Source organism: Cyprinus carpio, chromosome B2 (genome assembly GCF_018340385.1).
Source record: "Cyprinus carpio isolate SPL01 chromosome B2, ASM1834038v1, whole genome shotgun sequence".
NCBI lineage: Eukaryota > Metazoa > Chordata > Actinopteri > Cypriniformes > Cyprinidae > Cyprinus > Cyprinus carpio.
Window position 1 is genome coordinate 8,964,034 of NC_056598.1, and position 22,383 is coordinate 8,986,416.

Below are 22,383 nucleotides of genomic sequence, written 5' to 3' on the forward strand. Positions count from 1 at the left end.
TTCAGAGAGCAGAAGTAATATTAAAGCTCCTCATTCTGTGGCCTCTCGTTCTGGGGCAATTGGATAGGTGGTCCACTCTTTGGCTCTCTGACTAAATTTTAATGAGGACTATCAAATGCACGCAGGTGGCTTGTCAATACACTGTTTGGAGAGAAAGGCATGAAAAGTTAATGAGTGTATCATGCACATGGAACAAGTGGCGTGTTTTAAGTTGATAAGAGGAAGAGACATACAGATGTCCACATGTATTACAAGCAGTGTACTGTAATGCTGCTGATGTTTTAATGTGTAGACAGACTTGTGAATTTTAGACAAATATGATTATATATCCACAATAATAAACTTCATTATTATTATTATTCAAACAATACAAAAAAATTTTTTTGTCACTGAAACAAAGAAGCTGACAAATGAACAACTGAATACAAATAAAAAAAAGATATAAATTGCCATAAAAAGAAAACTTACAAAATATTATGTTTGACATAATACAGTACCCTCCACTAATATTAAAAATCCCTATTTGAAAGTGAAAGTCGTGACATTTGCCAAGTATGGTAACCCATACTCGGAATTGGTGCTCTGCATTTAACCCATCCAAGTGCACACACACAGCAGTGAGAAGTAAACACACTGTGAACACACACCCGGAGCAGTGGGCAGCTATATCCAGCTATATCCTTGCTCAAGGGCACTTCAGCCATGTGTATTGAGGGTGGAAGAGAGAGCTGTTCATTCACTCCCTCCCACCTACAACTCCTGCCAGCACCGAGACTCAAACCTGTGACCTTAGGGTTACAAGTCCAACTCTCTAACCATTAGGCCACAGCTGCCCCACTATTTCCATGCCTGTAAGAGGACGTGTCTATATCGTCCTAATGCACAGTGAGGAGAGTTTGAGTGACCAAAGACTCTCCAAGGCTGGAGAATTGGAGAGATAATAATAATAATAATAATAATAATATTAATAATAATAATAATAATAATAATAATAATAATAATAATAATTCCTTACATAGCGCTTTTCTGGGCACTCAAAGCACTTTACATAGAAGGGGGTAATCTCCTCAACCACCACCAGTGTGCAGCATCTACCTGGATGATGCGACGGCAGCCATATTGCGCCAGAACGCCCACCACACACCAGCTTATTGGTGGAGAGAAGACAGAGTGATGAAGCCAATCAGTGTATGGGGATGGTTAGGAGGCCATGATGGTCAGAGGCCAATGGGCGAATTTGGCCAGAATGCTGGGGATTAGTTGAGTTTTGGGGTCAGAAAGCCTAAAAAATATCAAACATCCCCTACATCACCGCATGTTGTTCAGGAGGGTTTCAAGAAAAAAAACCCTCCCTCATCAAAAAAAAAAAAACACCATAATAATCAGTCATAAAACACTAAACTAACTTCAAATGGCACTAGCTTCTATGAAACTAAAAAAGGGAGGTCCTGAACATTTTGCATCATGGATTCTATCAAATACCAACAGATAAAAAATCTAAACCCGACTGCCTCTGTTAGAAATCTTATAATGGGTCGTGGTTGGATCTTCCATCAAAATCAACACAAAAAGGGGTCACTGAGCACAAAATCAAGCTTTTGCCACGGCCTTCCCAGTCCTCTGATCTAAACCCTATAGGAAATGAGGGGGGAACTGAAGAGAAGAAGCACCAACATGGAGCTGTGAATCTGAAGGATCTGGAGAGATTCTGTATGAATGAATGATCTTCATACAATTGGTCCTACCCAAGGTGTAAAAAGGGCCAGTGAGTGCATATGGCCTCGAGTACGTTTATGCAGTAACCAGCAATGATCGATAGATGGCAGTGATCCGTAATATCTGTTAACATGCACGTTTACAGTTTCCAGAAGAAGACACACTCCCCACGTGACGTCGCACAATCATGGCCGCCTCCTGAGTGCAACGACGAAGTGTCACGACAAGGAACATCATTTGGTTTTGTTGAACATAGACTAGTATATTAATTTCAGACACCTATTATACATGCTAGTAATAATGTTTAAAGCAACCGTGCAAAGAGTTAGTACGTCGGCTCTTAAAATAACCCAAAACTGTAAATCAAAAGACTTTCATAGTGTCCTCATTATGATTCCTCATGGACGTCGCTGCTTATCCACTGGCTCTTGTTTATATGGGAAGATTCTTCCGAGAAAAAAACCTCGAGTGGTCCATGAAATAGCCGGACTGGAGCCGATCACTTATGCCGACAGGATGCACTTCGTCCCTGGACTGGCAAAGCCGAAGTTTCCTCCCTGGGAACGTGGATGGAAAGAACCGAATCACTATCAGTCCCCTAAACTAGAAGATATGCCTCTGTATAAAGACAAACCATGTTACATATTCAATCAGAGGACGAATGTGCTGGAAGGTAGTTATAGTGTTTCTTTGCATTTTTATGGTAAAGACAGATATTTTGGTATATATGGGTGTGTATACAGTGTATTTGCTTAAACTTTGGTTTGACGTGTATAACAGCAGATAATGTGTGATTGTGATTTGTGTGTAGGCGTTCGACAAGCCCTCTGGCTCAGTAAGTCGGTCCTCATTAAAGGGTTGCCTGATCAAATTCTCACCCTTGCTGAAGATCCAGCCAATCAGATTGAGAATCAAGATGAGAGAGTACAGAACGCCATTAAAAATTCCAGACTGTGGGACACCACAGAACACCGGCCACCCAGAGAAAGGTTCTGGTGGGTACCCTGACTGTATTACTGATCTCACTTCTGTAGTCTAGAAACAAGACTTGCCTTAAAAATGGCTTTGTCTCAAACATCACTCCTTAATTAGAAATTGATCTTAATGAAGTAATGACACATAAATAATAAAAGATCATGACACCAGTGACTTTTTCAAAAAACTAGAAAACACATATTCACTGACCGTCTGTCATTTGTATATTTTTGTATTAAACTCGTGAGCTTGTTTAAAGTTTTTAGAGTTGATCATTTGATTAATTTTTTTTTATAGTTATTGAGCCTGTGTTTTTGCTGAAACCCAACAATGTTTTGTGTTTTATTTTATTACATACTGCAAACTATTTCATAACTTAAAAACCATCCTTCCTTAAATGAATTGATTTGAAACAAAAAAGTAAATTCTTTCATTTCCTTGCCCTCATGTCATTACAAACCTGTATGACTTTCATTCTTCTGTAGAACATAAAATAGATTTTTAATATTCTTTAAAATATGATAAACAAAAGCTCAAACATGCTCGTTTAATGCCTGAGAGGTTTGGCCTTGTGCGTCAAGCAAGCATGTAATGTTACAAGTTAGAAAGGCAAAAACAGAAGTACTTTTTGTGCTCTTAACAAAAATAAAATGCTAGAAACTGAACTGTAAACCTTGCAAGTTTGACTTTTGCCTTTTGTCTTCTATTAAAAAAAAAACTGTTCTGTAAGATAGGAAATTTGCACGTTCATTATGTAAACAACAACCACAGTTTCTTTTTGTGGGTAAATCTGGTGGTTACTGCAAATAGTACCACAAGTGTCTTGCAGTTTGTGAAATAATGTTTCAAGTGTTCATCTTGTGATCGAATAATCATTCAGTGATAGGTATGCTTAACAACATTATGTAGATGGTCATCCATACATCACCAATGTACCATGTTAATTATGCTGGAAGCAGTGCTAACTAAAAACATGCCATACAGTGTGCAGTTCATGCAGTTCACTTCATCTTTGCACTATAAACAGACTTACGGTTAAATGAAGCGTGCACACCAGCTACTGTCCCCTCTCACCCAGTGCTTCATAATTGGCTCAACAGCTTCAATATGGAAGGTGGCATTTGGCCCAGGCCGTGTCGCTCTGATGGTGTTTTGAATTTAATGACGGTCATTAAACACGGGCCAGTCTGCATCCTCAGCAGGCAGCGGCTCTGTAAAGCCTTTATTAATTAATACTGCTCCTGGGAGGTCTGCCATTCATAAGAGCCTCTTTGATATCTCTTCATCTCCCTGGTTAAAATCTGCCCTTTGGTGGCTGTTTTATCTCCCAACTACTGCTGGCCCTTAACATTTTCCTTCTCACAAAAACCCGTCACACCACGAGCATGAAAAGGCCATATTGACATTGACACGAAAAGACATGACACTTGGGAACATGCGTTTGGTGAATTGGAAATGTTCGCATCCTGTTTTGTATGAACCATCAAATAGTTAATAAAATGAGTTTTATGTGTATATTCTTATCCTCTATAGTCCCTCGCTCTTAAACGGACTGCTTCAGCTGTGTGGAGGCCTGCAGGTCACTCATTCTGAGCTTTCCAAGAGGATCCTTGCTGAGAAATACAGTTTAGCAGCGACCTGGAGGAGAGGTGGGTGTATAGTGTTTAAGTGTTTATTGGGCAACAGTCTGAAACCAGATTTATACTGTGTACAATACTCTGTTTATTTGTAGATATAAACAAATATTGTTTCTGTATATACACTTACACATAGAAAGGTTTGGGATTGTTTGCTCACCAAAGCCAAATTTATTTGATCAAAAATATAGTGAAAACATTAGGAAAGTGAAATAATTTTTTTTTCCTATTTGAATATATATGTATATATAAAATGTGATATATTCCTGTGATGGCAAAGCTGAATTTCTCCATATTATTACTCCAGTCTTCAGTGTCACATGATCCTTCTGAAATCATTCTATGATGAATTGGTGCTCTAGAAACGTATTATTATTGATGTTGAAAATACATCTGTGTAGCTTACTATTTTTGCAAAAAACAGTGATTTCAGAATTCCTTAATGAAACAGAAACAGCATTTATATAAAATCTTTCATAAGATAAATGTATTTGCTGTCATTTTTGATCAGTCCAACACACTGAATAAAAGTATCAATTAAAAAAAAAGCTTTCTGATCCCAAATTTGGAATGTTTAATTATTCAAAATGGATGTAGAATTAATTAGTTATTCCTTAACGTATATTTATGTGTTTATTATGTATGTGTGTGTGTGTGTATGTATGTATGTATGTATATATGTATGTGTATATATATATATATATATATATATATATATATATATATATCTATATCTATATCTATATATATATATATATATAGATAGATAGATAGATAGATATAGATATATAGGTTTTTTTATTTTTTTGTTATTGACAAAGCTGTATTAAGACCAAAAATGCATTATTTAACCACTTCTGTTAAATAATATGCAAAATCCATCTGTTCCTAGGAGAGGACGTGTTTCAGGTCAGAGGTCAGAATGGGTTACTGTTGAACTCCATGACCCCTTTACCGGTGGTGGCTGGACAGGAGCAGATCCAGAGCACTGCTGATCAGGCTCTGGAGACCTTCTACCCCATTGCGCCCACCATTGACCTTCAGAACACACATGTTTACCAGGAGAAGAATGACACAGGTCAGCCACTGACTTCATTCACAATCACTCACAGCAAATTCCTGAAAAACAACAACAACTGAAAGTCATGATAGTGGTCAATCAGTCAGTGTTTTTTTAATTAAGTGACTTTTAGCATGTTTAATTTGAAATAATTTTCACAGTTATTAGCAGTAAATTAATTGTTTATTTACCTTCTGCAAGGATTCAGAGAAGACTATCCTTACCCTCATGCCCACACTCTCTTCCTGATGGAGATGGGAAATACCCCAAAACTCCTTCCTGAGCAGCTCCGTGCTAAAATGGTAATGTTCGCCTTTGGAAATGCGCTGGCTCGAGCACAAGCCTTGTATGGGGTAAGATCCTTGCATCTTTAAAACACTGATTACAACTATTGATAAGAGCTTGGCAACACTGCTGTTCAATCGTTTTGGGATTTTTCTTTTTTTGTGAAGAAATTTTTGTTAACAAGGATGCATTAAATTGATCAAATGTGACAGTAAATACTTTTTTTAACCGTCAATTTTTTGTTTAAAATTAATGCAATTCTTTTCCTAAAAAAACAAACCTATCATGGTTTCCAAAAAAAGATTAAATAAAATTTGTACTTGGTCGTAAACAAGGCTGTATATATTGCTAATTGTTGTGAATCTGTTCAAACTGTTTCAATGTTTTTAACATCAGTAAAATGTCCAAATGGCATTCTTTTAATGCAAAATGTATGTAGATAAGTGGCATTTGTTATTTTGTTTTCCTATATCGGCACATATAAATAAACAAGATTCTGGATCATTCTTCCTTAATTAATCCTTGTGTTAATTTAGTTTGGTTGACATGTCTTAAATATTTACTTACTACTTTGTACTCTGCATGTTCAGCTGAGTTTATCAGTAATGATATAAAGCAAAAAAAGTAGTTTGCAGATGTTCTCTTATCTTTTTGCAGAAGGAGCCCAGTGTCCTGGAGAAGCCCATCGTGGTGCAGAGCGTGGCCACTAATGGCCGTCTCTTCCAGTTTGTGGTGTTTCAGCTCAACACGACTGACCTGCAGTCTGACAGTGGAGTGAAGAATCTGGCATGGGTGGATGAGGACCAGCCTCTTTATGAGTTTGCCAAGGTCAAGCCTCTTATCAAGAAGAAAGTTGTGCAGGTAAAGAGTTCATTCAGATAAATTAACTTTGACTATCAAGATTTGGCTCTGCAATTGTTTTTTTTTTTTTTTTTTTTTTTTTTAAATAAATTATTACATTTATTTATAAAAAGTGCATTAAATTGATTGTGACAGTAAATGCATTAATAATGTTACCAAAAAATTATATTTTAAATAAATGCTGCAAATTGTATATTAAAACAGCTGTGCTGCTTTTATTAAACATTGATAATAGAGAAGTACTAAATCATATTAGAATTATTTCTGGAAGGATCATGTGACACTAAAGACTGGAGTAATGGCTGTTAAAAATTCAGCTTTGCAAACAAATAAATTAATTAATTAAAATACTTTAAAATAGAAAAAAAATAATATTACATCACAATATTACTGTAAATCAAATATATTCAGCATAGGTAAGCATAAGAGACTTCAGTCAAAAATATTTTGAAAAATCAGTAGTGTATGGCCGCCTATGCAACAAACATTTAAACTTTATTTAATGGCAGGGTTCTTAAATTTAGTTTTTGATATTAAATGTCATTAAACATGTATGTATTTGCATTTGTTTTGACTATCTGCTTTGCAGAAAGCCACTGTTTAGTTTTTTCTTACAAGGATACGTTACTTGCTTAGAAAGTGCTAAACAAATTAGAATTCCAGTAACTGAGTTGTGATATATAAGAAGGTGGTGTCAAGTTTTGTCATCATTGTTTTTGTTTGTCGACTGAACATGTCATGCTCTTCATTATAGGTCCCCTCTGGTTTGTCAGGATATCAGCCTGACACCTTCAAGAAGTTCCTGGCACTCTACTTACACGGAGCAGTGTGAACAGACCAAAGCACCTTTGCCAGAATTATGCCAGAGTTATTTCAAAATGTCAAACTCCTATAATTGAAAAAATAAGAACTGTGAATAAAATTTTGGCAGTTGAGACTAAACATGGCTGGTCATTTGAATGTCTCTTAACTAATATTGACAGATTTATATTAGTATTATACATATTTACTTGCAGAAGAGAGGAGACTTGAAATAGTTGTCTGAACAAAAAAATAATTTAATCATAAAAATTACACAAGTCATTTCACTGTGTATTACAAGGAACATAATACATACAGCAAAGGCTAAACAACATGATGTAACAGGTCAAGTAAGGCGGTACAATATTAAGACAGACTAGGGAAGAGAAAGTTTTAAAAAAATATATAAACTCAGCAAAACATGAATCACCCCTTTTTCAGCATACTATATTTTAAAGACTATATTTTTTTGGAAAATGTTTAAACAATGATTTTTTTAAGCTTGTTCATTGAACAGGGAGATAGGAAGGACAGCTTATCATCCTCACAGTGGCTAACCACGTCTCCCCCAGAAGCTCAGGAACTTGCAAACACCTTAGTGTGGTGGTCACACAAGAATTTTTACTTTTGATAAAGACACCCCCTTTATTCAGGGACTCAGTATTCCATTTCTGTTCACCACGTCTGTGAAACTTGTTCAGTTTGTCTCAGCTGTTGAATTTATGTTAATACAAATATTTACACATCTCAGAAAATTTGAAGGAAATAAAAGTTGAATGTGAGAGGGCATGTTTTCTTGGCTAAGTTTAGTTAAATAACTGCCTTTTGGGTGTTTGGGTCACATTTTTAACTGTGACTTAAGGCAAACAGCAATGGGTCAAAAACACCATACAACAGCACAAAGGAAAATGAAAACGAAGCCAGTGAGAAAAGATGCAGTGTTGCATGATGAAGTGTTGAGTTTGACCAAACACCCAAAAACACTTAATTTCATGTCATCTTGTGAATGTCCCATGGAAAATTGGAAAAATGTCCCACATTAGGCACATTAAAAGGCTTCAGCAGTAAAATCCATTGTTATAAAATATCATGACATTGAACAGGAGTAGTAATTTTAATTTTGCTAACAGTCCATTGTATTATCCTATTATGCGATGAAGGAAATGATAGCAGAATGATAGAATTTTTGTGTCCTTCGCATTGGTGCATATCAAATCCACTGTAGCCAAAGGTGTTCCTCGGGATTAAGCAATTTTCAAGAAATCCATTACAGTGTGACAAACTTGTTTTGAGGCTTTCTAAAATATGAGAGATTAGATCCTAAAATACTCTAATGGAATGTTACACACATGCTGCACATCCTCTCTGAAGAAGTACATAGTATTCTGCACTATATCCACAGTGTAAATGTTGTCATGGTCCTAAAATTTTGAGATCCACTTAACAAAAAGAAGCAAATTGATGTTGTCTTGGTGTGTGTGGGCTTCTATGTTGAAGTTATTTGAAAATATTAGAGTGGTTTAAAATGATGCCACTCTCATCTCAGACAGGTCCTTCCTTCATCTGTGCTGAGATGAGAAGCATCCACCTCATCCAGAGCTGTGGTAGGATTTGGTTCCTATGGATGTGTGAGGTTAAACTCTGGTTCTTGGTGAGGTTGGCTTATCTTTCACATGCTCATTGTCATTGTCGGTGAGTACTAAAGGAAGAGAAAAGTTCATTTATACGGGCCCCCCAAAATCCATCATTAAGTCATATGTTTGTGTGTTGGCACTCACATTTTCATTTTGGAAAGAGTGCAGGAAACTTCCACCTAGTTCACTGTCATCTCGTGGCGTTCCTGGTGGGTTACTCATGCTGCTTAGATTATTAGGAGAGTTCTGAGATTGTAAATAAAAAAAAAACCCATCAAGATGTCAGCAGTATTCTTTAGTTTACTGATACTTCTATTAGATAAAACACTTTTAAAAATAAAATATATAATTATAGGCACGTAACATATCTGGAAGCCATCACTAAGATTAAGTAGGCCTAAATGATCTGTGGTGTTTTATCATTTATTGACAACTACAGAACACAAATATATAACAACCTATAATTGATATACTTATAATAACAAACTTCAAATCAATTATACAGAATTTCCAGGATAAAAAAATAAATAAAAAATAAAATAAAAAATAAAATTTAGTTTTAGTTTTTAAACAGTTTAGAATTTATTTTTTTTTCAAATAACTGCGATTGCATTCACAAAGAAAAACTTCTCTTCATCAAAAATTTTAGAACTAAGAAGAATAATGTACATTACCATTCAAATTTTCATGGAGTCTTTAAGATTTCTGAAGTGTTTTTGAAAGACTGCATTTATTTGATCGAAAATACATTAGAACTGTATAAATAATAACTTCTTTATTTGGATATATTTTAAAATATCAATTATTTCTGTCATGGCAAAGCTGAATTTCCAGCAGTAATTACTCCAGTCTTCAGTGTCACATGATCCTTTAGAAATCATTCTTACCAGTGTTGTTTAGCTGTTTAATAATTTTATGGAAATCACAAATTTAAAATTCCCTGATATTTCCAGGTTTTCTATAATAAATGGAAACACTTATTATTCTAATTGTAACAGTTGACTTTTTAACCATTATAAAGCTTATAATGAACATGATTTTTTAAGTTAAGATTATTTAGGTTTATATTCAGGTTTAGGTTTTAGTTAAAAAAAAAAAACTCTAGATAGGATGACATTAAAATATCAAAACATCAAATGCTGATATTCTGTCTCAAATCCTTCAGTAAAGTTCATTTTGGATTCTAACATTCTAACTGCTAGTTTTCACACCATTTCAAAATAAATAATAGGTTTAATAATACCTTTGGGAGTCCATCTATGTCACCCGAACCTGTGAGAAAAGTAAAAATGAATCAACAATCATAACTTGCTGATCACATGATGTTCATTTATCTAACTGTAAGGGTAAAAGATGTTTTCAACAATTTATGTAGTTGCTATGGTGAATGGTGTTTTACCCAGTGAGCCATTCATGTGATGTGATTCCAGTCCTCCCATTGGGCCATCTGACCCAGGACCCATAGGAAACTACAAACACACAAGTCAAGACAGCATTTATACAGTGATAAAGACATAATCAGAGTTCAAGTACTAAAACATCACTCCTCTGCTGTCTTTATTGTCATGTAGTGTTAAAGTAACTCACATTAGATCGGTTTCCTCCTGGGGGTACTGAGTTTATCAGTGTGTAGAGGTTTTCACCCGAGTTAGTGGAGTCTGTGAACACAGAGGTGGAGGTTTATGCTTTTTAAAGAGTCACCATGAAACTCTATTCTCACATCCCCTAGCCAGGCACCATTTCTATGGGAAAGGTCCAGTAGACAGAAATGTGACAGGCCATTACCTGCTGGACTTGGCATGATGGGTGTTCCTGGAGGGCATCCACCACCTCCTGCTCCTCCTGGAGGACCCTGTGAAAGCAGAACTGCAACCAGTTTCTTTCAAAACAGACAATAAAATAAAAGAAGGAAAAGGAAATGGTCAATTACCACATATGTTCCTGGGGATGATGAGGAATATGGTATCTGTGAAGCCAAAGGGTTATTTATCAGACAGGTTTGCCAGAAATCCCCCTCTAATACCATCAGCTCAATTTTTTGAAGTATCTTACCGTGTTTCCGTTATTAGGATTAGGCCATGTTCTGCCTGCTCCTGCTCCCCTGTACAGAGAAACAGAGCAGTTTCTATTTTTTTACTTTGCTAAAAACATCAAATAAGTCTCTTGTATGTAAGATCACACTGAACGCTTAAGAATTTAAATAAAGTTTTTTTATTGATGATCTTTGTAGCTCTGTGGAGTCAAAATATTGCTGTTTTTTTTCTAAATCTATTTATTTATTAAAGCAACACTTTAAAATCAAATGACTTTGGAAGGTCACAGTTAAATATCCAGCACAAAAATTATTAACATCATCAAAACTTTGCTGAAAAACAGTCTACTTACTACATGTATCTACTAAATGTCTTCTGTCATCTGATTGATAGTTGGTAGCAAATAAAAGGCCTTCTAGTATCATTTTAAAAATTTACACTTTGGCTGCATTTACACTGCAGGTCTTGATGCCCAAATCCGATTTTCTGACTATATCCGATTTTTTTGACGACCCGCTTACATCATCTTTTAAAAGTGACCCGTATCCGATTTTTGCATTAACACAATACACTGCTGAAACTACAAAACGTAGATGTTCTGACCCGGAAAAGGAAGTAAAAACAGCACGAAATACAATGGATGCAGATGCAAATAAAATTATACAGTGTTTTGCTTTCCACATTATTTTGAAAAGTCAACAAAAAAATCAGCAAAACATTGGTCTCGTACGGCGGAGAAAAAAGCGCTTAAACCATGCCTCCCCATATCTCATGAAATGTCTTCAAACACGGATTTATTTCTGCAACAACCCTGCATTTTTGCCTGCACTGTCTCTTCGCCCCAAAGACTTAAAAGACGTGAAACCTCCGCATTGCTCCACTGTGTGTATCCTTCGTCTTCGGCGCCTATAATAAGTCATGTGATTTCAGTTCCACCTGAATTGACGTCACTTTTTTTAAGACGTACGACTCGCATTTACTGGGTAATATCCGATTTGTCTGCTTACATGGCACACGCAAATGCACGTATCCGATTTATATCCGATTTATTACCACATATGAATGAGGCCTGAATCCGATCTGAGAAAATCGGAATCCATGCGGTGTTTTTTCCTGCTTACACGTTAACCGGTCATATCCGATCTGTGCCACATGAGAGGAAAAAAATCGGAATTTTTGTTATCACACCTGATTCAGATAATCAGCCCTTTTTTTGCTGTGAAATCTTAACTGGTTTTTATTAGCTAAACTGTAAAAACATGAACAAATGATTAATAAATGATGTGAAAATAGGGTGAATTCCGGTCATTTGGGACACTTTTTTTTTCATTACAATAACTGCTCATAAAGGTACTAATGATTAGTAAATGTTTATAAACATTTACAATTGATGAATAGTTTCCACTAGATTAGGTACTGCCAAAAAAAAATTAACAAAATATTAATAAATGATTTAAGATGTGCAAATAGTAAAAGTTAGCACAACAAACAAAGACCAAATATATGACCTTTACAGACTGTGATTATGAGATAATGAATATATTAACACGAATAGTTTGTGAAGTGCCTATAAATAAGCTATATTTTCACATAAATTTGTAATTGTAAAAATGAGCATTAGCTAATGTGAACTGAAGTTTAATGACATTTGTAAGCATTCAAAAGTACATTAACAAATAAGCTTGTAAATATTGTATAATTTCTGTAAAAAACATTTGTAGATTTGAAAGTTTAGTGACATTTGTAAACGTTAACTAATGATCTGTAAAGCATTATATAATGTTTGTTAATGATTTATTAATAAAGCTTTAAATCATTTTTACAAAATCAATGATCATATGAACTCTTGGGGTCTTTGGGTGCTATCAAAACATTACTGTTTTACATAATGTAAAATTCCACAAATACAATAGAGTGTCCTTACATGTTCACCCCTGGCATTCCAGGGCCCATGGAGTTTGGAGGCCTCATTCCTCCTCCATAACTCTGTAATGATAACCAAGGATCAGACTACGATGCCCAGCAACCCGAGAAGACACCATGAGAATGGAGAAAACAAGGACACAGTTAGTTTAGAAGAAAACAGGCTGAACATAATTTATGGAATTTGGCTAATAAGCTGTAGTAATGATTGTGAATATGTGGATGCCATAGACAAAAGAAAAAATAATCACAAGAGGTGCATTCAGAAAACTGGTTTAAAAGTAAGACACTGTTATTTTGTAACTTTAGTATTAGTGCATATAAAACAAAAGTATAAACGTCTACCATTTTTATCTGTCCATTTATTAAAAAGGACCACAGGAAAAACATGCCTTGATTATGTTTAATTACGTTTTACTGTATTTTACCTCTTGCAATAAACATTCAGACTACATTTGACTGTTTCAAAAACATTATTTATCTATTCATGTATGCATGTATGTATTTATTTATTTATGTTTTAACAGTAGTACAGTTTCTTATACTCACCTAGGCTGCATTTAAATATATTTTAAAACATATTTTTTTTCTTTGATGAAAAGCTGAATTATTAGCATCCATTACTTAAGTATTCAGTGTCACATTATTCTTCACGAATAATTCTGATATGCTGAGTTGGTGCTCAAGAAACATTTCTTATCATTATCAGTGTTAAAAACAGTTGTGTTGCTAATATATTTGTGGGCATTGTTTAAAGTTTAAAACAACAGCATTTATTTGAAGTAGGAATCTTTTGTAACATTATAAATGTCTTTATTGTCATTCTTGCTTCTTTGCTTAATAAAACTATTAATTTATTTTAATAATATGTGCAAACAGTATGTCTATAAGATGTGCATTAAATACAGAGGTAAATTACATTGTTTTAGCTATATTGTCTAGTCCTAGAAGTGAGCAAAACTAATTGATAGGATCTAAGGCAAAGATACTCAGATTTTCATGAATGTGAAATGTTGTGAAGTTGAGCTTTAGGACAGTATAAATGCCAGACCTGTGGTCCCGGTCCCATAGGGCCCATTCCTCGAGGAGCATTCATTCTCTGCATAGGTGCCAGATTTGGATGGCCTGACCAAATAATAACACCATTTTAAAAATTAACAGACCTGTACATCAAAATGAAATGACAATGCTAAATTGAATTTGAAGTCAACTTTTAAAATAAATAAGGGACTATCACCATCAATAAACACTGATCCCATTAGTCTCTTACCTGTTGGTCGTGTAGGGTCTATCATATTTGGAGGTAAAGGCTGCCCACCTGGAGGCTAAAGAAACAGTCAATTGCTAAAATAAGTCAAAATTAATAAACACAGTTATTTAAAACATTTTAATGTGACCTACCGGGTTACCCATTCTGAGGAGTGGCCGAGGTCCTCCAGCATAGCGAGGAGACATAAAAGGCTGGAAGAGGGGAACATACAGTAACACACAGTTAAAAACAAAAATTAACAGCATGTAACCAATACAAAAGCTGAAGAAAAGAGGAGGAAGGAAAACAGAATATTTTAGGAAAAGCATATCAGGATGTGTGCAGGTAACATGTACATAGATATGTGTGCTGTTACCTGTCCATGAGCCCCCATCATGTTAGAGTTGAGAGGTAGCTGAGTGTGAGGGGAGGGTTGGGAACCAGGTGGTCCCTGCAGAGAGGGTAGGGGGAGGAAGACAAGGTTGCCATAGTATCAGCAGCAAAATGCCAAGAGAAAGACAGCACAAAGTCAAAGACATGACAGGTGAAAGCGACAGGTGCAGGTGAAGAGAACAGAGCCAAAGGCAAAAGATAGTTTGAGTTGATGTCACTCTTCATTCTAAAGTGGTTTTACTTCAAGAACCAGATTTAATTTGGACATCAAGTAGTGAACCAACATAGTAAGCACATATGTACATACATAAATACATAATGTACATACATACATAAATCTATCTATCTATCTATCTATCTATCTATCTATCTATCTATGTCAAATTACATTGCTAGTTGCATTTTTTCCCATTTTGCTTTATGTTTCAAGGTATAAATCATTTACATGTGTGTAGATGTACAAGATGTACAATACCATAAAAACGTTTGGGGTCAGTAAGATTTTTTTTAAAGACATTAATACTTCTATTCAGCAAGAATGCATTAAATTATCCAAAGTGAGAGTAAATATGTTTATAACAGTACAAAAGATTTCTATTTCAAATAAATGGTGTCCTTTTGAACTCTCTATTGATCAAAGAATCCTAAAAAAATGCATCAAGGTTTACACAAAAATATTAAGCAGCATAGCTGTTTTCAACATTGACAATTATAAGAAATGTTTCTTGAGCACCAAATCAGAACATTAAAATGATTTCTGAAGGATCATGTGACACTGGAGAACTTTATGACCGCTGAAAATTCAGCTTTACACCGAAATAAATAACATTTCAAAATATATATTTAAATTTATTCAAATAAAAAACAATTATTTTAAATTGTAATAATATGTTACAAAATTATTGTATTTTTATGGAATAAATGCAGCCTCAGTGAGCATAAGAGACTTTCAATTACACCACAGTGTGGTTGAATTAATTTTTGATCAATTTTGATTCTGATTGGTTGATAGACATTGCATTATGTGAATAGTCAAAGACATTACCGTATGTGAATCATAATCCTGTAAATCATCACAGTATTAATGGTCTAGAACTTTAATTTTTTTTATTAATTTTGTGCAGTACTTTTCTATAGAATATATCTTCAGAATATATATAATATAGAATAAAGTTTTCCCCCTCAGTAAATTTGAGACACATAATAGCATTTTTTTCCTATTCATTTACATCAAATTATTTTGCTTCTCAAGAAAATTCATCAGGTTTTGATGAAAGGATGTTTAGATATTTCTACAGAAAAACAAAAGAATAATAATTAAGTACATGTTTTTACAAATCATCATCCATATCACCACCAGAGGGCAATGGGGTTTAATCGTAATCTAAAAGACCAAAGACTGTTCAAAATTTTTCTGCATATCCACTGATACATGTTTCAGGACTTGCATAAACTTGCATATTTTCCTACAACTCGTTATGATATTATGATGAGTCACCCTCTCAGAAAGCTTCTGAGTGATAAAGCGTTAACTCCTCTGCTGAAGGTACATCCCACCAACACATTTAGTGCTACTCAGTAGGGCAACGGCGAGCGCACTCTCAGAGTAGAGAATGCACATAACATAACCCTGCCTGCCATTAGCGGCTAATGGTCGCAATCAGACTGGTTCCCCGCAGACACCCAGCTTGGCAGATGACCAGAGACCGTGGCATAATGGTTTCTCTGTGAACCAGTGGCACGTGTCTGTACACCTGAGGGCTTGCAGTTAGATTGTTACGGATGGTTTATGGAGAGGTGGAGGAGGAATGACCCACCTGGAAGAATCCGGGGGGCATGGGTCCACCCGGCATGCTGTCACCGGGAGGCATGTTGCCTAGGACTGGACTGGGTGCCGCAGCAGCACTCTGTAATTAGAAAAAAAAAAAAAAAACCTTTTGAAAAATGGTAATTAAAATATACACTACTACTAGTTATGAGTCAATAAGAAATTTGTAAAAGACATTTACACTTCTATTAATCAAGAATGCATTACATTAGTCAGGTTTTTATAATGTTACAAAAGATGTACGAAAGACAAAATATGTATCATGGTTTCCACAAAAATATTAAGCAGCACAGCTGTTTTCAGTGGGGATGGGCATTTTTTTTTCAAAAATACTGTATTCAAATATTTGGGCTCATGCAAAAATGAATATTCAAATATTTGAATAACATATTTAAATGTTAAACGTCAAAGATATATATTTTTTAATAATCAGTTTTCGTCTGAATTTCTGAACAAGCTTATGCTTAGGCATTATATACCAACAACATTCTACAACAATGTTACATTGTATCTCAAGGTTTTCTTTTATTCAAAAACGTGTAAACAAACAAACAAAAAATATATATAGCCTATATAAAGAACAAAAGCATTCAAGCTCAAGCAGAGCAAATAGAAAAAAAAAGCAGGCCGTGACAATTACAGTACAGAACGTACATACACTCGAGTCAGCCTATGTTTATTGTGTTTATATTGTTTCACATGTTAATGTCGAGAAAAACAATAATATCCACATGCTCAGGTGTCTCCTCAGTCTGATAACAATTAGAACGTGTGCCGACACAGACGTTCCAGACACATAAAGATAACGGCGTGCTAAGCGAAGTTTCTTTTAGTGCTTTGTGTGTTATGGGGCCCATTTCAGTTGAAACTTGAAGTCTGAGTTGACTTACCCTGATATGGGAAACTCTGAGTTTTTGGTCTCAGAACAGCTGAACTAGAGTAGAATCAACTAGAGTTGATTGAGTTAGTTCAATCCATTCTGACTAGGTTGAAGTATAAAAACATAATTCAGTCAGGTAAAGCTTTAAGCATAAAATGTTCATGGGTGTAGGCTACATGACTTTACAAACATTTGACATATTAAACATATCTTTCAGTGTCTATTTCAGTGTGCAGAACTTTTCACATAATTAAAAGTGCTCATGAAACTACACAAAAATTCTCATAAAGAGGGTGAAAGCGAGGCACACTTTCCTTACCGCTTTGCATACAGTGGGCTCACTAATGTGCTCTGAATCCCTGATGTTATATAGAAAACTACCATTTAAAAATAGTACTGCTCAAATAAATATGCATCCTCTCCCAATGTAAATGTAACTCCATATTAATGCAGCCTCCTCATCTACAGGATTCTGTATAAAAGGTTCATGCCATTTTTGTTACTTTCACAGTGTCTGCATGATGAAAATGCAATTAATGGATGTACCTGCACTGCAAAAATGCTTTTCTTAATTATTATTTTTGTTTTCTTGTTTCCAATCAAAATATCTGAAGATTCTTAAATCAAGATGCATTTTCTACTTATGAAAATGACATAAGGTATTTAGTTTTTTAAGTGTATTTTTCTTATTTTGCTAATTATCTGCCAATGGGGTGAGAAACACAATCTTGTTTCCATTTGCATTAAGATGACTTTTCTTGTTTAAAGTCAGGGCTCTGAACCGGTTCAAGGAACAAAAATGAAAAATTTGCTGTCAACCAATCACGAATTACATAAGTACGTCCTATGCAAATGTAATGCTGAAGCCAACGAGTGAAATGTCCGCTCAGCTGTGAACTCATCATAGGTAAGTCGCAATGGCAATGCACCACCCTTAGGGTTTATCTGAGGATAGTGTAAGATGAATTCAACAGATCAAACGCAGCGCTTCTGTGAATGGAGAAAACAGAAAAACTATAAAACGAATATAGGCATATACACTAAATATATTTCACTTAAATCATATTGACAGATTAATGAATTGATAGAAAAAAATGTTAAATTATGGTTCATACACACTTTCCAAAGTTTTCGGAAAGGAAAACGAAACAGCAGAGAGTAGTTTTCTTTATTTTGCAAAAGCTTTACAGTTTAAATTATTTTGCAAAAGCTTGACAGCTTTTAATAATGTCTTGCTTCTGTATAACCAACCAGCGTTGGTATGACCATCGTGCTGAAGCCTTATGCGCACACACAACATAATTTTGCTATATTGAAGCCTGTTCATTATCAAAATAAACTAGTTAAAGAAACAAATAAAAAGTTACACTGCTCCGTTTTACAAAATTTGTTGCGTTCAGCGTGACCGCACCTCACTGTGCTGATATAGCCGATGTGAAGGATGATGTTTTATGTCGATGAAAGTACAAACACTATATAGGCTAATAAATAATATTGTAGCATCCAGATACGTTGGGAATATGGAAACATTTCGATTCGTGCCAAATGAGAGAGGTAGGCATCAGCTTCACCTTAAATCAAATTGTTTTTGGATTGATGTTTTTATAGCCTAAACTTTAGAGGATTTGTTTTGGAGAGAAACTAATAACTGTTTTTATAATGTTTGTAAACATTTTGCTTTAGACTACAGGCATTTTAGCCTTCATTATTTCAGAAAGTAAAAGGGCTAATAAAATGCGACGTGAAATTTTTTACTCTTGATACATTTATTTTTTTGTTTTTTGTTTTTGTTTAGTAGCCTACATTTGGCCAAAATCTAGAAAAGATGATGCTGTATTGGCTGTGACTAAGCGCAGCGGGTTATTGGCTATTGTTACCAGATCTCTCTTTTTTCCTATTATTTTTGAGTAAAGAAAACGCTGTGCTTATTATTATTAGGCAAATTATAGGCAAAGAAAATTGTTTTAAAAAAAATAATGTTATTAACCGGTATTTCTTCCACCCGAACCGGTTTTGGAATGGTAATAATATCAGAGGAACACAGGAACAGAAATATTAAAATATCGATTCTGCTCGGAGTGAACCGACTGAATTTTTTTTTCGTTTTCAGGCCCTGTTTAAAGTAAAATGTACTTTATTTAGATTCCAAAATACTCAGTTACAAAAGCATTTTTGCAGCGTGTATGAATGAATGAGGTATTTAAACATCGCCTATACTTTAAAAAGGGGATGAAAAGGAACTCTGGGTTTACCAAAAAAAAACCTGCTCCCGACCAGGTTAAGTTACAATAGTAACTGACTCTGAGTATAAGGTACCTCTCATTCAGAAACGGGCTTGACTTGCCCCTGCTTTTTCATAGTAAATAGTTATGATTTAAAATCTGTAATTAATTACTCACCCTCATGTTGTTCCAAATCCGTAAGACCTTCGTTCATGCGTTTGACACTATTAACCACACCATTCTTTTGCATAGACTAGAACACTTTGTTGGCATTAATGGAAGTGCATTAGCATGGTTTAAATCATACTTATATGACCACCATCAGTTCGTAGCAGTGAATGAAGAGGTATCATATCGATCACAAGTGCAGTATGGAGTACCTCAAGGCTCAGTACTAGGGTCGTTACTCTTCACGTTTTACATGTTAACCTTGGGAAATATCATCAGGAAACACGGTGTTAGCTTTCACTGTTATGCTGATGACACTCAGCTCTATATTTCTTCATGGCCCGGTGAAACATACCAATTGGAAAACTAACAGAATGCATAGTCGATATAAAAAACTGGATGACGAGTAATTTCTTACTGCTAAATTCTGAAAAAACAGAGGTATTAATTATAGGACCTAAAAGCTCTGCATGTAATAACCTAGAACACTGTCTAAGACTTGAAGGCTGCTCTGTCAATTCTTCGTCATCAGTTAGGAGCCTAGGTGTGCTATTTGATAGCAACCTTTCCTTAGAAAGCCACGTTTCTAGCATTTGTAAAACTGTATTTTTCCATCTCAAAAATATATCTAAATTACGGCCTATGCTCTCACTATCAAATGCTGAAATGTTAATCCATGCGTTTATGACCTCAAGGTTAGATTATTGTAATGCTTTATTGGGTGGTTGTTCTGCACGCTTAGTAAACAAACTCCAGTTAGTCCAAAATGCAGCAGCTAGAGTTCTTACTAGAACCAGGAAGTATGACCATATTAGCCCGGTCCTGTCAACACTGCACTGGCTCCCCATCAAACATCATATAGATTTTAAAATCTTGCTTATTACTTATAAAGCCCTGAATGGTTTAGCACCTCAGTATTTGAATGAGCTCTTGCTACATTATAGTCCTCCACGTCCGCTGTATTCTCAAAACTCTGGCAATTTGATAATACCTAGAATATCAAAGTCAACTGCGGGTGGCAGATCCTTTTCCTATTTAGCGCCTAAACTCTGGAATAACCTACCTAACATTGTTCGAGAGGCAGACACACTCTTGCAGTTTAAATCTAGATTAAAGACCTATCTCTTTAACCTGGCTTACACATAACACACTAATATGCTTCTAATATCTAAATCCGTTAAAGGATTTTTAGGCTGGATTAATTAGGTAAACCGGAACGGGAACACTTCCCATAACACCCGATGTACTTGCTACATCATTAGAAGAATGGCATCTATGCTAATGATAGTCTGTTTCTCTCTTATTCCGAGGTTACCGTAGCCACCAGATCCAGTCTGTATCCAAGTCAGAGGGTCACTGCAGTCACCTGGATCCAGTACATATTCAGACCAGATGGTGGATCAGCACCTAGAAAGGACCTCTACTGCCCTGAAAGACAGCGGAGACCAGGACAACTAGAGCCCCAGAGACAGATCCCCTGTAAAGACCTTGTCTCAGACGAACACCCAGACAAAACCACAGAAACAGATGATTCTTCTGCACAATCTGACTTTGCTGCAACCTGGAATTGAACTGCTGGGTTTGTCTGGCCAGAGGAGAACTGGCCCCCCCAACTGAGCCTGGTTTCTCCCAAGGTTTTTTCTCCATTCTGTCACCGATGGAGTTTTGGTTCCTTGCCGCTGTCGCCTCTGGCTAGCTTAGTTGGGGACACTTCATTTACATCGATATCGTTGACTTGATTGCAAATTATTGCACAGATACTGTTTAAATTGAACTGAGCTGCATGATGACATCACTGAATTCAATGATTAACTGCCTTTAACTGTCATTTTGCATTATTGACACACTGTTTTCCTAATTAATGTTGTTCAGTTGCTTTGACGCAATCTTTTTTGTTTAAAGCGCTATATAAATAAAGGTGACGACTTAATCTTCGAAATGCATTGCGTTGCATAGACGGAATATTAAAAATTTCTTAATTTTGTGTTTAGAAGATGAACAAAGATCTTACGGGTTTGGAAAGACATGATGGTGAGTAATAAATGACAGAATTTTCATTTTTGGGTGAACTATCCTTTTAAGACTGGAGTAATGGCTGCTGAAAATTCAGCTTTGCCATATATACTGTAATCACAGTATTACTATTTTTAGTAAATGCAGCCTTTGTGAGCATAACAGAAATGGGCTACCACTTTATTGCTGTAGCTTAATTAAGAGTTAGTCAACCCTAAATGTCATATAAGACTGAGGTTGGTAATTCAAGTCAATCAGACGGTTCTGTGTGGACTAGGCTTTTTGTAGACAGCATCTGAGACTTTAGCAGCATCTGTCAAACTAAACTGCATTAATATGGTATTAACCTTGTGTAAAGCTGCATAAATCGTCATCACTTACTCTCAGTCTTTCACTGAGGGAACTCTGGGTGGGGGAACAGCTGTTCATTCTTTTCCTAGGTCAGCATGTGAAAGCTGATTACAACAAAGGTCAGGGCTTAAGAGACTTAAGACAGGTGAGGCGACATCTTACACAGAAATCCCTTTAGGCAGATCATCTTGATACAGCTGCTTCAATTGGACAGTGGAGATAATGCTGAACACTTCAAAATAAAGTCACATTTATGCTTTATAGCACACTGCTGTATCGAGCCTTCATCTTTTGGGAGTCTAACTGTTACAGCCACCAAATGAATATAATTTATTGAGACACCTCATATATTAC

The 22,383-nt window shown here is 35.5% G+C and overlaps 2 protein-coding genes across 5 annotated transcripts in view; one reads left to right on the forward strand and one right to left on the reverse strand.

Annotated features, from left to right (window-relative positions):
- Positions 1–1,869: 1,869 nt before the first annotated feature.
- Positions 1,870–7,476, forward strand: mrpl37 (mitochondrial ribosomal protein L37). Its single transcript, XM_019113205.2, has 7 exons — positions 1,870–2,389; positions 2,528–2,711; positions 4,225–4,340; positions 5,221–5,406; positions 5,590–5,741; positions 6,331–6,534; positions 7,289–7,476. Exons 1-7 carry the CDS (start codon positions 2,005–2,007, stop codon positions 7,364–7,366), a joined length of 1,305 nt encoding a protein of 434 aa, XP_018968750.2. The 5' UTR covers positions 1,870–2,004; the 3' UTR covers positions 7,367–7,476.
- A 92-nt stretch (positions 7,477–7,568) lies between these two features.
- Positions 7,569–22,383, reverse strand: part of ssbp3a (single stranded DNA binding protein 3a) — a 34,767-nt gene continuing 19,952 nt past the window's right edge. Inside the window, exons 5-18 of one of the 4 annotated variants that reach the window (XM_042719268.1) lie at positions 16,385–16,474; positions 14,551–14,625; positions 14,327–14,386; positions 14,196–14,250; positions 13,977–14,050; positions 12,927–12,988; positions 11,022–11,070; positions 10,900–10,935; positions 10,755–10,821; positions 10,557–10,627; positions 10,369–10,438; positions 10,213–10,241; positions 9,114–9,215; positions 7,569–9,034 (exon numbers count right to left, since the gene is read on the reverse strand). In XM_042719268.1, coding sequence (XP_042575202.1) covers positions 9,005–9,034; positions 9,114–9,215; positions 10,213–10,241; positions 10,369–10,438; positions 10,557–10,627; positions 10,755–10,821; positions 10,900–10,935; positions 11,022–11,070; positions 12,927–12,988; positions 13,977–14,050; positions 14,196–14,250; positions 14,327–14,386; positions 14,551–14,625; positions 16,385–16,474 — 870 coding nt within the window. In that variant the 3' untranslated portion in view covers positions 7,569–9,004. Of the gene's footprint in view, positions 9,035–9,113; positions 9,216–10,212; positions 10,242–10,368; positions 10,439–10,556; positions 10,628–10,754; positions 10,822–10,899; positions 10,936–11,021; positions 11,071–12,926; positions 13,013–13,976; positions 14,051–14,195; positions 14,251–14,326; positions 14,387–14,550; positions 14,626–16,384; positions 16,475–22,383 lie in introns of all 4 variants that reach the window. The other 3 variants (XM_019113202.2, XM_042719269.1, XM_019113203.2) reach the window with 3 other exon arrangements.

Bases quoted from the DNA above. Each gene is read 5' to 3' on its own strand.
- mrpl37 (XM_019113205.2), top strand. From the start codon at position 2,005: ATGCTAGTAATAATGTTTAAAGCAACCGTGCAAAGAGTTAGTACGTCG. The intron at 2,390-2,527 runs GTAGTTATAGTG...ATTTGTGTGTAG, and splicing joins GAGGACGAATGTGCTGGAAG to GCGTTCGACAAGCCCTCTGG. The intron at 5,742-6,330 runs GTAAGATCCTTG...ATCTTTTTGCAG, and splicing joins GAGCACAAGCCTTGTATGGG to AAGGAGCCCAGTGTCCTGGA.